Source organism: Rhyacophila brunnea, unplaced genomic scaffold (genome assembly GCF_057557595.1).
Source record: "Rhyacophila brunnea isolate RB1 unplaced genomic scaffold, BYU_Rbru_1.0 scaffold_24, whole genome shotgun sequence".
Classification (NCBI taxonomy): Eukaryota; Metazoa; Arthropoda; class Insecta; order Trichoptera; family Rhyacophilidae; genus Rhyacophila; species Rhyacophila brunnea.
In genome coordinates, this window is record NW_028232904.1 from 22502203 (window position 1) to 22519849 (window position 17647).

The window sequence follows — 17647 nt, forward strand, 5'->3', positions numbered from 1 at the left end:
ACCGTGGGTCCTCAAAATGAGTCAGTGCCTCAGGCCACCACGTAACTAAAGCACAATCGCAACTAAGTTCGATTTAATATTAATAAAAAAATCAATTTATACACGACTTTATTTAATAGAACAATCGATGTATTTTAAATTAAGAAAAAAACATTAAAGCTAGAAATTATTATATTAATAATTTTTCTACAATATTGGACATAATTAATTAAACTACATTTTATTGTTAAAAATAATTACAAGATAAAAAGAACTTTTTATATACAACGTTTTTAAATTTTCTGTTGAATCATATAAACTTGACTTGAGTAGCTAAAACGATAAAAAAAAATGTATTTGATAGAAATAATACTGAAATGTCATTTTGACACTCATATTGATTTACATAGTAACGCACGTATATATTAATAATTTCCTAGCAACCAATAATAGTGGATTGGATTACGGATTTTTTCCGAAGTAACTTTTCATACAAGACAGAATTAACTGAAAATGAATTTAATTCTACTTAAAGATAGCTAAAAGTATTAAAAAAATGCATTGGCATCGTGTTCTGATATATTCTAAAAGTTTCAAATGTATAGATAGTCGGGAAGTTAATTAAAAATCGATTGCAAGATTTGTAACGGACAAATAAGAATACGACCTAATAAAAACGTTGTAATAATCAAAACATAATTAAAATTTTATATTAATCTATTCAAGCATCTCGTGAGTGCGTAATATTCTTGAATATGGTGGAGTTCTTACGAAGATTCCTACAAACTAATTTTGTCCTGAAGGAATATCTCTGATGTCTTTATTTTGTAACATATAACTATTGTCCTTTCGATAATTTATCAAACGATTGTTTTCCGACTGCCTTCCTACAAGGCATGCTCGCTTTTAGCTTTCTTAAATCTCATAGGCATCTTGAAGCACTTGCGACATTTTTGCCTGCTATCACGAGTGGTAGTTTCCAATAATAATGTCCTAAAGAATTTGAATTTATATTCACCTGTTAATTACCTACGTGATCACAGCCACGATCTAGTATTATAGGTGAGAACACTTTCCTCGTGTCAAGCTTAATACCATCAGCGAGGGGTGTAAAATTAGTAAATGCACTCGACAAAGCATAGACATTTTCAATGATGTGCTGTGTTTTATATTTGTGATTTTTTTATAATGTATAACACAGTGGCGAGGGGTTGAAGTAGGCTGTTAAAATTCGACATAAATAGTGCACACCAAACTTTATCAGACATACCTACTTATTTGTATTCATTGAATTAAGAATACTATTTGCAGATGGTGCTGGTTAGTTTTTAAAATTCAATTAAGCTCTGTCCAAACCAAACTATAATAGTTTAGCTATGCTATGGGCGATACGACAAAAATAGTGCACACTTTTTCAGTCATACTTATTTGTTTAATTAAGAATACATTTTGAAAATATTGATTAATTTTTTTTAATTCGTTAAGCTCTGCCTACTTAAACTATAATCGGTTAAAATATTATTGTATCTATAGAATATCTTAAATTATGTATGGTTCAATGTCATGATTTTAGATATTTTATGATAAAGCAAATATTTTTTTAAACTATTATCTGTATGGTTTCGATTAGGCAAGGTTTAATCGGATTTTAAAAATTAACAAACTATAAAAATACTCAAACATATACGTTTGATTGACAAAGTTGAGTATGCACTATTTGTGTCGGATCTTAACAGCCTACATCCACCCTCGAGAATTTGACAATTGGGTGCCGCAGTGTTGAATGAAATAAATAAACGTTCGTTACGATTTTATATAGAAAGTAGACGATTACTTTTAATCAGTTTCTATCTACTACTTCGTAGTTTTAATTCATTTTCTTAACATAATGTTTTTAGTGCGATTAAAGATTGAGAATTATCATGCCTGACACATACATAAAAATAAAAGAACTATATTCTCGTTGGAACTTCAACATATGGACAATTAAAGCATTATTTACCTACGTGTGCATATTTAAATTCTCACCAAGTATTATATATTAATTTAAATTTATAAATAATAATAAATATGTATATTTTAGAAGTACCTATAACTCATGAACGTCTAATTTCATTCGATTGCGTGGTGCCCAATTGTCCCGGCGCTGAGTCGTCCTAGACCCTATAGACCTACCCTTCGCCACCGGTGTAACATAATAGATTGCAAGCTACATTCTTGATCTATATTAATACTATCGACCGAAGGTACTTGATGGAATTTAAATTTAAATTCTAATGGATTTAAGTTTTGTACTATTCCATTTTAGTCGTTTTTTGTGACCCGGGTTTCGCCTTTCGGCATCTCCAGGCACTGTGTACACTCACCAAAAGGTAAATAAACACTGACCAAACTGTATTTAATCTGGAGTCCTTATGAAGTTTTCTCCAAGCTTATTTTACAGCGCTTCCAGAAGAAATGTCTCCGATTTCTTTATTTTAAAACATATGACTATTTTCCTCTCGTTAATTTATCAAACAATTATTTTCCGACCAAACTGTAGGTGTTTATTTTCCTTTTGGTGAGTGTGCATAATGCCTGAAGGTGCTGAAAGGCGAAAACGGGGTCGCAAAAAACGTCTCAAATAGAATAGTACAAATCTTAAATCAATAAAAATTCCTGATATATTATGTCTTCAAATAGTTTTTAACCTATTTATTGCTAACCCTAATACCACATAAATAATTTCACCATGCCCAATACGTTCATAATATTATTCACCATGTTAAGTTATATGAACCTTTACCAAAGAATGATGAACACTGAATGACTAGTGGCGTTGATAAAATATTTTTTTGTTTTGCAATACGGAAAAACTCTCACCAGGATGATAGTAAAAAATATTGTTGTCGGGTGATTGTTTTTATCATTTACGGAATTTGATAAAAATTCTCGTATCATTAAAATTTTTTGGTATAAAAGACGAAAAAATTGTCCCATTGTTACAGTTGAGTACTGCATACTTCCAAGATGAAGTTCTTTGCATTATTCCTTGTGGTGGCCCTCGGCTTTATGTCGGCAAATGCTTACAAGAACATCAAAAACTTCAAAGCTGGTAAGAAACAAATATAATATTATATTATTAACAAATTATTTTTTGAGCTTTAGAAAAATAGAGAATATTAAAATTACATTTTGGTAATATATTTCAATATTATTTACATTACCTAAATTTATGTTTTAAAATAATAAATTGTTTATAAAAAATAATAAAAAATTACTATTTTTATCGAACAATTATTTTTAAATGAATAATTTACAATATGTAAGAATGTAGCATTCTTTATTGAATATCGATTATTTGAAAATTATCATCGTTTATGGCACTACAACCCTTGGCGGGTCTCGGCCTCTTTCGACGTGGTGCAGTTCAGCCATCTAAATTTCGGCCCTGCCATCGAGGGTTCCGTTCATAGCCTGCCTTGCTGGTATATTCTCCGGCATTCTATGAACGTGACCGATCCAGCGCAGTCTCTATATTTTCACATGCCACGTGATCTTTTTGTCCCCATAATGTGTGCAATAGATAGAGCACAATATACTTTGACATTCATATCGATATGTTTTTATTGAACTAAGAATACATAATTACAAGATAAATAGAACTTTTTATAAACAACGTTTTTAAATTTTCTGTTGAATTAATATGCTCAATATGGTCAAACTTGTACTTGATATGAAGTAAATAAAAAACAAATATAGAATACTGAAATGTCATTTTGACATTTCATTTTAATTTCCATAGTAACGCACGTATATATTATTAATTTAGTTGCTAGGACCACCTCCTCAGCAACCAATAATAGGCTTTTAGTTTTAACGGATTTTTCTGAAATAACTTTCCATACAAAACAGAATTAACTGAAAATGAATTTTATTCTGCTTAAGCATGGCTAAAAGTATTAAAAGAATGCATTGGCATCGTGTTCTGATATATTCTAAAAGTTTCAAATATCTAGCTAGTCTGGAAGTCAGTTAAAAATCAATTGCAAGATTTGTACTGGACAAACATGAATACGAGCTAATAAAAACGTTGTTAAATTGCAGATGGATTTGAAAGTTAGATTAAACCCTGCCTAAACTAAATCATATTAGATACAAAATGGTCTTCTTTAACATAATATATAAAGTTATGTATGGTTAAATGACATAGTTTTAGATATTTTATGGATAAAAGAACCATTAATTCTATTTAATTTTTATCATGGTTTTGCTTAGGCAAGGTTTATTTGAATTTAAAAAACTAATCAATACCTTTTGCAATTTGTGTTCAATGAAAACAAATATGTATGACTGAAAAAGTTTGGTGTGCACTATTGATGTATGATATACACAGCCTACCTCCACCTTTTACTACCAACACATTCTATTTTTTATATAATTATTTCCATCTAAAATACATTTTTTATATAATATTAGCAATTATTAATATTAACAAGAAAAGGCGCTCCAAGTGTTTGAAAACAGAATCCTCCGGAGAATACTTGGACCCGTCAATGAGAACCACCGGTGGCGCATCGGCACAAATACTGAGCTCTTCGACCGATACCAACCTAGAATCACTAATATTCTGATCTACTCTTATGGGCGGGCCACGTTGTACGATCTGAAAGATCTAGAACTCTCTATAGGATTTACAAAGGCACACCAGCTGGCACTCTTGGCCGCCCTCGACGGAGATGGGCGGACAACATTCAAAGGGATGCGGAAAGGCTAGGGATAGTCAACTGGGAAGAGAGAGCGCTGGACAGAGATGCCTGGAGAAACGTTGTGCAGTCGGCCATGAACCTGAACGGCCCCTAGCGCCAGTTTAATAATAATAATTATTTCGACGACAGAAAAAAACTTTAAAACTGTACGATTCTTCCAATTATGTATTATAGGTATGTAGTCAACATTTATTTTATTTTATAGCTGACAGCGAGTTCTTAGCCAAGCAGAAGAAGGTATATGATCTGTTGAACCATATCACCCAACAAGACTTCAGCGAAGAGCAAGTGAAAATCGGAAAAGCGTGGAAATGGGAAGAACATCCAGAGAGTTACACGGTGAGTTTTCCTACCAGTTTTTACATAAAATATAATTGTTTTACACGCATAGAATATTAATATAGTTTTATTTTTTTTAAACTAATGTTTCATAATTATCTATTACAGAAACCCGAAGTGGTCAAGGACTTCTTTAGATTCTACCAGAAAGGCTTACTGCCGAAACACAAGATCTTCACTCTGACGTACGACCAGTACAGAGAAGAAGCCATCGCTCTTTTCCATATGTTCTACTACGCTAAGGACTTCGAAACCTTCTACAAAACCGCTGCTTGGGCCCGTGGACACGTGAACGAAGGTCTCTACGTCTACGCCCTCACCGTAGCCGTCATCCACCGTACTGACTGCCAAGGAATCGTTCTTCCTGCCCCTTACGAAATTTACCCCTTCTATTTCGTCAGCGCTGACGTCATGGATAAGGTCAATTACGTCAAGACCCAGGGACACCTCATGGACAAGGAATTGGCTCATCAGGAAGGAATCTATGAAACCGACAAACACGTGTACGCTATCCACAACAACTACAGCGTCGGTTACGATTACAACGACGTTGAACAAAAGCTGTCATACTTCACCAATGATATCGGTCTGAACACATACTACTACTATTTCCACATCGATTATCCATTCTGGATGGCAGGTCAAGACTTCGGTCTTAACAAGGACAGACGTGGAGAGCTGTACTACTATGTTCACCAACAGTTGATGGCTCGTTACTACCTCGAGAGATTGTCCAATGGACTTGGAGAGATCCCAACATTCTCATGGTACTTGCCAATCAAGACCGGTTTCAACCCCCACATGAAATACCACAACGGACATGCCATGCCAATGAGGTCCCAGGACTTCGTTTTAGACAACGAATACAACGTTTATCACCTTCAAGAAGTTGATGATTACGAAAGGCGTATCCGTACCGCTATCAACCTTGGATTCATTACTTTGGTAAATATTTTTTATATTAAAATTGAAGATGAATTATAAAAAATCCATCTGTGAAGAAAGTAAAAACATAATTCGAATATTTTTTTATAGTATGACGGCACCAAACTGTCACTGAAGAGCTACGAAGACATCGAGTCTTTAGGTCGCTTCGTCCAAGGAAACAAGGATCTAGGAGACATCAAGTTCTACGACTATCTTTCCATCATCTCCAAGTTCCTTTTGGGAGGTGGAGTTAACACCTACAAAGAGTAAGTGAAGATTTTTTTTAAATTTTCGTTACACCGCTATAAATTATATAATATTATGCTCTTATAATGATCATAAAAGGCGTTAATAATAAAAACATATATTTTTGTAAAATAAAACTCTTCAGACTCGCCCGAAATGATTGAGCGCCTAAAGTGCCGACTTGTAATATTGTGGGTCCCATGTTTGAGCCCTGGGTCTGGCAAAACATGCATATTGTTTTTAAATGTGAGATTGGAGTCCGAGTATGGACCTTATAGGTATTGAGCAAGTGGCTAACATTTGTTTCTCGGCTTATAATATAATCTTTTTGGAATCGGTTATGGTAAAAAAAAATATATGATAGATTATGTGAACTAATCGATTTATTTTTTTATTTATAGGGCCAACTATGTGCCATCAGCCATTGAGCAGTTCCAGACCACCATGCGTGATCCCATGTTCTACCAGTTGTACACACGCTTCATGAGGTACTTCTTCCACTTCAAGGATCATCTTCCTTCTTACACCAAGAAGGATCTCTTCTTCGAAGGTGTCAAGGTTGAAAATGTTGCCTTCACTCCTCTTACCACCTACATGGAATCATTCGACTTCGACATCACCACCGGCTCCATCCAGAACCAGGAGGAAATCAAAGCCAACAAGGAGAAATACGTGTTCTACGCCCGCCAGTACCGTCTTAACCACAAGACATTCTCAGCCAACTACGATATCACTTCAGCCAAGGACAGCAAGGTGACCGTCAGAGTGTTCTTGGGACCCAAATACGATGAGTTTTGGCGCGCGATCAGCGTGGATGACAACAAGTACAACTTCGTCGAACTTGACTATTTCATCTACAACTTGAAGTCTGGAAAGAACGCCATCACCCGCGACCATACTGATTTCATTAGGACCGTCGATGATAGCACCCACACCCGATACAATTACAAGAAGGTTGTAAGCGCACTCGCCGGAAAGGGTGAATTCTACCTCGACCAGAGCGAAGCCCACAACGGATGGCCACGCAGACTTCTCTTGCCCAAGGGCAGAGTTGGAGGTATGAAGTTCCAAGTTTACGTCATCGTCACTCCCTTCGATGAGGCTAAGGTGCCTTATGGAACTGGATACCCTTACCAATACACTGCCGGAATCGGAAGCGGAGCTCGTTATTACGAGAATAAGCCTTTCGGCTTCCCTCTGGATCGTCCTATTGATGAGGCCCACTTCTACTACCCCAACATGTTCTGGACCGATGTCACCATCCACCACAGCCACGACTATGCTAAGCACAACGTTGCTGGAGAGTACGTCCACCAGCATTAAGAGTTGATTAGAAAGTTTACCATCATTTTCATTTTAGGATGTGTTAATATTGACATGAAGGATTTCTTATGTGTTACCTGGCTATTTTTAATGGTTTACGATTGATTTTTATTTAAGTATAATATTTAATAAAATATTCTATGAACAAAGTCCAAGTATTTTTTTTGAATATTCCCTTTTTAACATAATATATATTATAATATTTAATTAATATGAATAATATTGGAGGCGCCTTATGTTGTCTATATTAATTTCAAACTAAAAAGCGGATATGAGCAAAGAAGACGAAAATCCATTATATATTATAATATTAGAGTCTATGGTCATAATAATTTCGTTATCATGTGAGATTTTGAATGACTATCTGAAATATGCTAAATATTATAATCTACAAACATTGTTTACTATGTACCAACTTTGTTTAAAATCATGGAAGGAGTCTTGTATGATATGTCTTCAATCCAAGACAGTGGCTGCAGTGCCGCGCCATTGGTAGTTGCTACCTTGGTGCCAATCCAAAATTGCAGCCACCATTAAATATAAAAATACTTTTAAAATGGAAATAGTCTAAATCATTATTTTATTTTCATAAAAATATTTATATTTTGACTAACTATATTGTCATTACAAATATGAATCAAAAATGCACCACAGGAGATTTTTATTGCTTTTTATTGAACCAATACAGTAAAATAATACTCCTCACATATTAACTAAACTTAATACTAGATTTTTATTTTGACCTTATGTTCAATTACATTTTCTGACATATTTTATCCATATACAACACTTAAAAATTTATTATGAAGACATTGAGAGAATGCGTTTCAGTATATTTTTATACATTTATGATGCATGTCATTAGTCATTAGTCAGAAGAAATTCTTGAGACTCCTTTACTTGATGTTGTATGGATGCTATTCGTGGCTTTTAGGGAATCCAATCCCGGGATCCCTAGCTATTTTCGATACCTATGAATCCCGGGATTGATAAACATAATCCCGGGATTTCGGGATTGATTTTTTTATCAATTTTTATTGAAAATATAACAGAAAAAATACTTTTAATACAAAATAACTACATTAGAAATAAACTGAGTTTGAATGAAGTTTGATGTGTAGGTTGCCGATTCATTTTATTTTTCACATAGATTATTAAAAATGAGAAAGATTGGTAAAAAAAGAATGCTTCGCACTTTTAACAAAGTAATTCCACCATGATATCATACGTTTTACGGCAGTTTCATATTTGGCTGACTAATTAAATTTATGAAGCGGAAAGGCCATAAGTACGCCATGATTATTTGCTGTACTATTTTAAATCTCGCTGATCTATTCATTATGTCTTTACTATCAGAAATAGCAATCTCATATTAAATTCACATTATTATTTATATTACAATATTATTTACTCCATTAAACTTGTGTATTTCCAAGATTTAACGTATACAATATTGACAATAAATGTCTTAAATAGTATAAATTATACTAGATTTATTTTTGACCGATTTTATCAATTATATTTGTAAATATAAAAATTTATAATAACAATGGAAAAAAATCCCAATCCCGGGACCAGTCCCGGGATCCCGGGATTGTCAAATTGTAATCCCGAAATCCCGGGATCAGAATTTTGGCTCGGGATTGGATTCCCTAGTGGCTTTATCCCACTGACTTTCTCTTAGGTATACTTACACACTGCAGTCTGCAATTTAGAAGAGATATCTGTGTCGCTAAATTTCAAAATCAGCCAAGTCAATAATAGATGAATAGGAGAAAAACAGCTTTTTGTTTGCTCAAGCACACAGTCACAGGGGTAAAAGTTTATATTATTTCGAGTATAGAATATTTAAAATTAATAAGTTCCACATTTTGATAAAGAAAGCAGTAGTTCTTCAGCAATTCACAAAAAAGGTACAAATACCTAAAGGTGGACTTGGCTGTTTTTGAAATCTAGCACACATTTATTATTACATATATAGTTATTATATGCACATAGTATTTTTTTCGACTTGTGCGAGGTATAAATGAGAACTCTTCCATTCTGGGCGGTGTTGACCTGTATGTCCCTGATAACTATCTTAGAAATAGAGACCATCAGTTGTTTATTCTCCCAATGTGCAGAACCAACCTGCCACTGGTAATGCCAATTGGGAGGGCGATAACTATGTTCAACCAATTCAATTATGTTAATTACTAACTAAGTTAATTAATAACTTCCTTTGTATTTTCAGAAAAACAATGATTCGCCAAATACATAGCAGTCAATATACCGTTGTTTATGTTCGCTCCAAAGAGGAGTATAATATGATAATTATTGGGAATCAAAAGAGTGAAGGTTATATTATGAGATAATTATTATTAACGCTTTCGCTGCTGAATAGATAATGAGATTTTAATTGCCCCTTTAAAATGCACGTTAATTACATCGATCGGCCGCCTGGTCATTACGCACCGTGTGCGTCTTCCGCGTCCAAAGTATTAAGCATTCGTTCAAGCCACTGTTTTTTTTTGCATTTGACTAAGTACACATTGAAAAAAAATATACCTACCCATTTTATTTGCCCAGCTGCGGATTTGATCCCGTGGACACCGGCATCACAGACTATCCAATAATAACTATTATTCAAAAAAGCCTATTAATTTGACCTCCACCTTAATTATAACGACTCTAATATTTATAATTAACTATTTATTTTATTCAACGTATAATTTACAAGATTTAAGAATGTACCATTCTAGTTATAAAAATACGGGTGGCTTACTTTTTTTAAAAAGGATTTTTTCTATTGGTTATAATATGTTCTATAATTAGAATGGCACATTCTTAAATCTTGTGAATTATTCGTTGAATAAAAGAAATAATTATCACTTATTAGCAAGTTCAAATAAGTTACATCATACAAAATATTGGAGAAATCCACGAAGTCGGTTAGTAATTGAAGTATTAGGTATCTACTTTGAATAATAAAAACAAAAACCGATTGCCAAAGTAGTTTGATTTGGAAGAACGCTGGTGAGTGGGCATTGAAAAGGCCAACAGTTAAAATTTATTGCAATTAGTATGTCACTGCGTAGCATATTGGTAAATGCGATGGACGGGGCGTAAACCCGGGAGATGCAGGGTTCGATTCCCTGCCGGGGTGGCTTACTTTTTTCAAAAAAGGATTTTTTCTATTGGTTCTAATAAGTGTTTTTCAAAATTATGTAGACTCTAATGTTATTATTATCATCTATGTACGTTTTGTGATTTACTAATTTTGATAATAATATGATCATGGTTTACAATAATAGTGATACGTATTTGAGTAAGTAGCTGATTAATTAAAAATATACGATGGAAGAAAGGAAGAAATCCATTATAATCAATTAGACAGTGAAGTAGGTACCGTCATTCTACCCTCTCCTGCCCTTATTAATGAGTACCGGCAAGGAAAGGTAACAGAACCTACCCTTAGTGGCTCTCGTGGTGCAGTGCGTAAGGTGCTGGCCTTCCACCCGAGAGTTCTTGGTTCGATTCCCGATGAGGACACAAAAGTTTATGTGATTTTCTCAAAGCAAGTGAATGTTCAAAATTATTAACAACCACTTTGTACGAAAAAACAAGGACATGGTTATTAATAATTCTAAAAAAAACAGTACCTAACTACCTAAAAAAAGGATGCTGTCTAGTGGTAGGTATACTGTGACTGCGGAATATAATATATGGAGAGCGGGTATATTACAATATTTTGATTACTTATAGGGCGCTTCCATACACTTAAATAGTACCCGATACAATAGAATTAAGTTATTATTAATGTTAAAGTAACCGTTGTTAATTAACTATATTTCATGCATAGAAAAATACAATTTTGTGTGTTAATATTAGATTAGGTTAATATCTTTTTGTGACGAGGGAAAAACGTAATTCATTTATTATAAAAACAAATGTGACACCATATTATAAAGTGACAGATACTTTAATCCAGCGATTTCCAAACTGGGAGGCGCAGAGTGTTGCTAAGGGAGGCGCGAAAAGTTTAACACAATCCACTTAAAACCAGAATCCATATTTTCATACAGTGAAAGTGACGTGGCAAATATTTATTTGAATATGTAGATGTTGAATTTATTTAAAATTGAAGAAAAAATTAATGTAGCCACAGGTTTGCAGTTTGCAAATGCATAGTTTATAAAACGGCCACTAGTTATAAACTATACAAAAAACAGTCATATAAAAGGTTGTTTGCAAACCTGTCTGAAAATATGGAGACACATTTTATAATACATCACTTCTACACTATCGTGAAGAGCGCTGGCTATCTCGTGAAAAAATGAAGTCTGAATAAAAGGGGCAAATCATAATGTTGAAATTTGACGCAAGTTTATTTAGAAATAACAATTTTGTTGTATTTGGTTGAAAAAAGAAATAAAAAAAATGAGTGAATAAATCATTATTGCCAACGATTGCGCCAAGATTAGTTTTTTTAAGGGATGCGTAGTAGCATAAAGTTTGGAAACGACTGGTATTCACAGTGCCTGAAGATGCCGAAAGGTGAAAGCGAGTTCGCAAAAAATGACTCAAATAGAATAGTATAAAACTTAAATCCATAAGAATTCCTGATAAATGTTTTCAAATAGTTTTCAACCTATTTATTGCTAACCATGTAAAAATTTCACCATGTCCAATACGTTCATAATATTATTCACCATGTTAAGTTATATGAACCTTTACCAAAGAATTATGAACACTGAATGACTAGTGGCGGTGATAAAATTATTATTTGTTTTGCAATATCGAAAATCTCTCACCGGGATGATAGTTTTGTAATTATTGTTGTCGGCTGATTGTTTTTATCACTTACGGAATTTGATAAAAATTCTCGTATCAATAAACTTTTTTGGTATAAAAGACGAAAAATTGTCCCATTGTTACAGTTGAGTACTGCATACTTCCAAGATGAAGTTCTTTGCATTATTCCTTGTGGTGGCCCTCGGCTTTATGTCGGCAAATGCTTACAAGAACATCAAAAACTTCAAAGCTGGTAAGAAAAAAATATAATATTTTATTAATAACATATTATTTTTTGAACTTTAGAAAAATAGAGAATATTAAAATTACAATTATTAGTAATCTATTTCAATATTATTTACATTACCCAAATTTATATTTTAAATATTAAATTGTTTATAAAAAAATAAAAAACAAACTTGCTATTTTTATCGAACAACTATTTTTCAATGAATAATTTACAAGATTCAAGAATGTAGCATTCTATTGAATATCGATTATTTGAAAATACTTATGAAATATTATCATTTATGGCACTACAACCCTTGGCGGGTCTCGGCCTCATTCAAAACCTCTCCAGTTGCTTTGAAAGAGTATTTATTATCTCCCGTGATGCAGTTCAGCCATCTGAATTTCGGCCGTGCAGGCCTTCTTATGCCATCGGGGGTTGCGTACATAGCCTGCCTCGCTGGTATATCCTCCGGCATTCTATGAACGTGGCCGATCCAGTGTGGTCTCTACATTTTCACATGCCACGTGATCTTTTCGTCCCCATAAAGTGTGCAATGCTCCGCATAACACATTGGCCTCCAAATGCCACTTTCTCGAGTAGGCCCAAAGATTCTTTTCAAATTTCCCTTCTCAAAAATATCCATATTTCTCTCATCCTGTTTACTAAGTGCCCAGCATTCTGACCCAAATTAAAATATACGTGTTAAAAATAATATTTTTGCCGGGCAGGACTGGAAACTGTACCCGTTGGCCATAATCCGTAATGTGGCTTCGAGTCCCGACAGACATCAATATTTTTTAATTATTTATTTTTTCTGTCAATATTATATTTCAATCTAAAATGCATATTTTTCCTTAATGGTGTTAACTGTCAATAATTCATGGTGGAAATGCATTTTATTGGTAATTAAAATATAACCCTATATTATAATATATTACTAATTCCACTTTTTTACTCAAATTTAATATTCATTAAGTTTAAATATTATTATATGTCTATTGCAAATTTAAAATTTATTTTTAGTCTAAATATTAATTTTCATGTTAATAAATATAAATTATTAAGTTATTGCTCAGAATTATCTGTATTTACGATTGCCGACGAGATTACAGAGGCGAAGGGTGGAGGTAGGGTGTAGAGATTCGACATAAATAATGCACAATATACTTTGACATTCATACCGACATGTTTTTATTGAACTAAGAATACATAATTACAAGATAAAAATAACTTTTTATATACAACGTTTTAAATTTTATGTTGAATTAATATGCTTAATATGGTCAAACTTGTACTTGATAAGAAGTAAATAGAAAACAAACAAACAAATATAGAATACTGAAATGTAATTTTGACATTTCATTTTGATTTCCATAGTAACGCACGTATATATTATTAATTTAGTTGCTAGGACCATCTCCTCAGCAACCAATAATAGGCTTTTAGTTTTTACGGATTTTTCTGAAATAACTTTCCATACAAAACAGAATTACCTGAAAATGAATTCGATTCTGCTTAAAGATGGCTAAAAGTATTGAAATAATGCATTGGCACCGTGTTCTCATATATTCTAAAAGTTTCAAATGTCTAGCTAGTCGGGAAGTTAGTTAAAAATCAATTGCAAGATTTGTACTGGACAAACATGAATACGAGCTAATAAAAACGTTGTAAAATTGCAGATGGATTTGAAAGTTAGATTAAACCCTGCCTAAACTAAATCATATTAGATACAAAATGGTCTTCTTTAACATAATATATAAAGTTATGTATGGTTAAATGACATAGTTTTAGATATTTTATGGATAAAAGAACCATTAATTCTATTTAATATTTATCATGGTTTGGTTTAGGCAAGGTTTATTTGAATTTAAAAAACTAATCAATACCTTTTGCAATTTGTGTTCAATGAAAACAAATATGTATGACTGAAAAAGTTTAATGTGCACTATTGATGTATGATATACACAGCCTACCTCCACCTTTTACTACCAACACATTCTATTTATTATATAATTATTTCCATCTAAAATACATTTTTTATATAATATTAGCAATTATTTTGACGACAGAAAAAACTTTAAAACTGTACGATTCTTCCAATTATGTATTATAGGTATATAGTCAACATTTATTTTATTTTATAGCTGACAGCGAGTTCTTAGCCAAGCAGAAGAAGGTATATGATCTGTTGAACCATATCACCCAACAAGACTTCAGCGAAGAGCAAGTGAAAATCGAAAAAGCGTGGAAATGGGAAGAACATCCAGAGAGTTACACGGTGAGTTTTCCTACCAGTTTTTACATAAAATATAATTGTTTTACACGCATAGAATATTAATATAGTTTTATTTTTTTTAAACTAATGTTTCATAATTATCTATTACAGAAACCCGAAGTGGTCAAGGACTTCTTTAGATTCTACCAGAAAGGCTTACTGCCGAAACACAAGATCTTCACTCTGACGTACGACCAGTACAGAGAAGAAGCCATCGCTCTTTTCCATATGTTCTACTACGCTAAGGACTTCGAAACCTTCTACAAGACTGCTGCTTGGGCCCGTGGACACGTGAACGAAGGTCTCTACGTCTACGCCCTCACCGTAGCCGTCATCCACCGTACTGACTGCCAAGGAATCGTTCTTCCTGCCCCTTACGAAATTTACCCCTTCTATTTCGTCAGCGCTGACGTCATGGATAAGGTCAATTATGTCAAGACCCAGGGACACCTCATGGACAAGGAATTGGCTCATCAGGAAGGAATCTATGAAACCGACAAACACGTGTACGCTATCCACAACAACTACAGCGTCGGTTACGATTACAACGACGTTGAACAAAAGCTGTCATACTTCACCAACGATATCGGTCTGAACACATACTACTACTATTTCCACATCGATTATCCATTCTGGATGGCAGGTCAAGACTTCGGTCTTAACAAGGACAGACGTGGAGAGCTGTACTACTATGTTCACCAACAGTTGATGGCTCGTTACTACCTCGAGAGATTGTCCAATGGACTTGGAGAGATCCCAACATTCTCATGGTACTTGCCAATCAAGACCGGTTTCAACCCCCACATGAAATACCACAACGGACATGCCATGCCAATGAGGTCTCAGGACTTCGTCTTAGACAACGAATACAACGTTTACCACCTTCAAGAAGTTGATGATTACGAAAGGCGTATCCGTACCGCTATCAACCTTGGATTCATTACTTTGGTAAATATTTTTTTATATCAAAGATGAATTAATTATATGAAATCCATCTGTGAAGAAAGTAAAAACATAATTCGAATATATTTTTTAGTACGATGGCACTAAACTGTCACTGAAGAGCTACGAAGACATCGAGTCTCTGGGTCGCTTCGTTCAAGGAAACAAGGATCTAGGAGACATCAAGTTCTACGACTATCTTTCCGTCATCTCCAAGTTTCTTTTGGGAGGTGGAGTTAACACCTACAAAGAGTAAGTGGATAATTTTTTTTTATTTCAGTTACAGTGATATAAATTATATTAGCTCTCATCACGAACAAAAAAATTGTCGTTGCGTTTTAATTACACAAAAATATATTTTTGTTAAATAAAACTATTCATACTCTCCCACGATCGTTGAGTGGCTAACGTGCCGACTTATAATGTTGTGGGTCCCAGGTTCGAAACCTGGGTCTGGCAAAAACATGCATATTGTTTTTAAATGTGAGATTGGAGTCCAAGTATGGACCTAATAGGTATTGAGCAAGTGGCTAACATTTGTTTCTCGGCCTATAGCATTCTTGGAATCGAGCATGGTAAAAAAATATATATGATAGATTATGTGAACTAATCGATTTATTTTTTTATTTATAGGGCCAACTATGTGCCATCAGCCATTGAGCAGTTCCAGACCACCATGCGTGATCCCATGTTCTACCAGTTGTACACACGCTTCATGAGGTACTTCTTCCACTTCAAGGATCATCTTCCTTCTTACACCAAGAAGGATCTCTTCTTCGAAGGTGTCAAGGTTGAAAATGTTGCCTTCACTCCTCTTACCACCTACATGGAATCATTCGACTTCGACATCACCACCGGCTCCATCCAGAACCAGGAGGAAATCAAAGCCAATAAGGAGAAATACGTGTTCTACGCCCGCCAGTACCGTCTTAATCACAAGACATTCTCAGCCAACTACGATATCACTTCAGCCAAGGACAGTAAAGTGACCGTCAGAGTCTTCTTGGGACCCAAATACGACGAGTTTTGGCGCGCAATCAGCGTGGATGACAACAAGTACAACTTCGTCGAACTTGACTATTTCATCTACAACTTGAAGTCTGGAAAGAACGCCATCACCCGCGACCATACCGATTTCATTAGGACCGTCGATGATAGCACCCACACCCGATACAATTACAAGAAGGTTGTAAGCGCACTTGCCGGAAATGGTGAATTCTACCTCGACCAGAGCGAAGCCCACAACGGATGGCCACGCAGACTTCTCTTGCCCAAGGGCAGAGTTGGAGGTATGAAGTTCCAAGTTTACGTCATCGTCACTCCCTTCGATGAGGCTAAGGTGCCGTATGGAACTGGATACCCTTACCAATACACTGCCGGAATCGGAAGCGGAGCTCGTTATTACGAAAATAAGCCTTTCGGCTTCCCTCTGGATCGTCCTATTGATGAGGCCCATTACTACTACCCCAACATGTTCTGGACCGATGTCACCATCCACCACAGCCACGACTATGCTAAGCACAACGTTGCTGGAGAGTACGTCCACCAGCATTAAGAGTTGATTAGAAAGTTTACCATCATTTTCATTTTAGGATGTGTTAATATTGACAAGAAGGATTTCTTATTTGTTACCTGGCTATTTTTAATGGTTTACGATTGATTTTTATTTAAGTATAATATTTAATAAAATATTCTATGAACAAAGTCCAAGTATTTTTTTTTGAATATTCCCTTTTTAACATAATATATATAATATTTAAAAATATGAATGATATTGGAGGCGCCTTATGTTGTCTATTTTATTTCAAACTGAAAAGCGGATATGAGCAAAGAAGACGAAAATCCATTATATATTATAATATT

General features: G+C 34.3%; 2 protein-coding genes across 2 annotated transcripts; both read left to right on the forward strand.

The window, feature by feature from the left end:
- The first annotated feature begins 2945 nt into the window (after window positions 1-2945).
- On the forward strand, window positions 2946-7711 carry LOC147069213 (basic juvenile hormone-suppressible protein 2-like). Its single transcript, XM_085951084.1, has 5 exons — window positions 2946-3073; window positions 4933-5066; window positions 5175-6011; window positions 6102-6259; window positions 6641-7711. The coding sequence occupies exons 1-5, from the start codon at window positions 2989-2991 to the stop codon at window positions 7560-7562; spliced, it is 2136 nt and encodes a 711-aa protein (XP_085807210.1). The 5' UTR covers window positions 2946-2988; the 3' UTR covers window positions 7563-7711.
- A 4750-nt stretch (window positions 7712-12461) lies between these two features.
- LOC147069214 (basic juvenile hormone-suppressible protein 2-like) lies at window positions 12462-17432 on the forward strand. Its single transcript, XM_085951176.1, has 5 exons — window positions 12462-12588; window positions 14712-14845; window positions 14954-15790; window positions 15879-16036; window positions 16418-17432. Exons 1-5 carry the CDS (start codon window positions 12504-12506, stop codon window positions 17337-17339), a joined length of 2136 nt encoding a protein of 711 aa, XP_085807302.1. The 5' UTR covers window positions 12462-12503; the 3' UTR covers window positions 17340-17432.
- The last annotated feature ends 215 nt before the right edge of the window (window positions 17433-17647 follow it).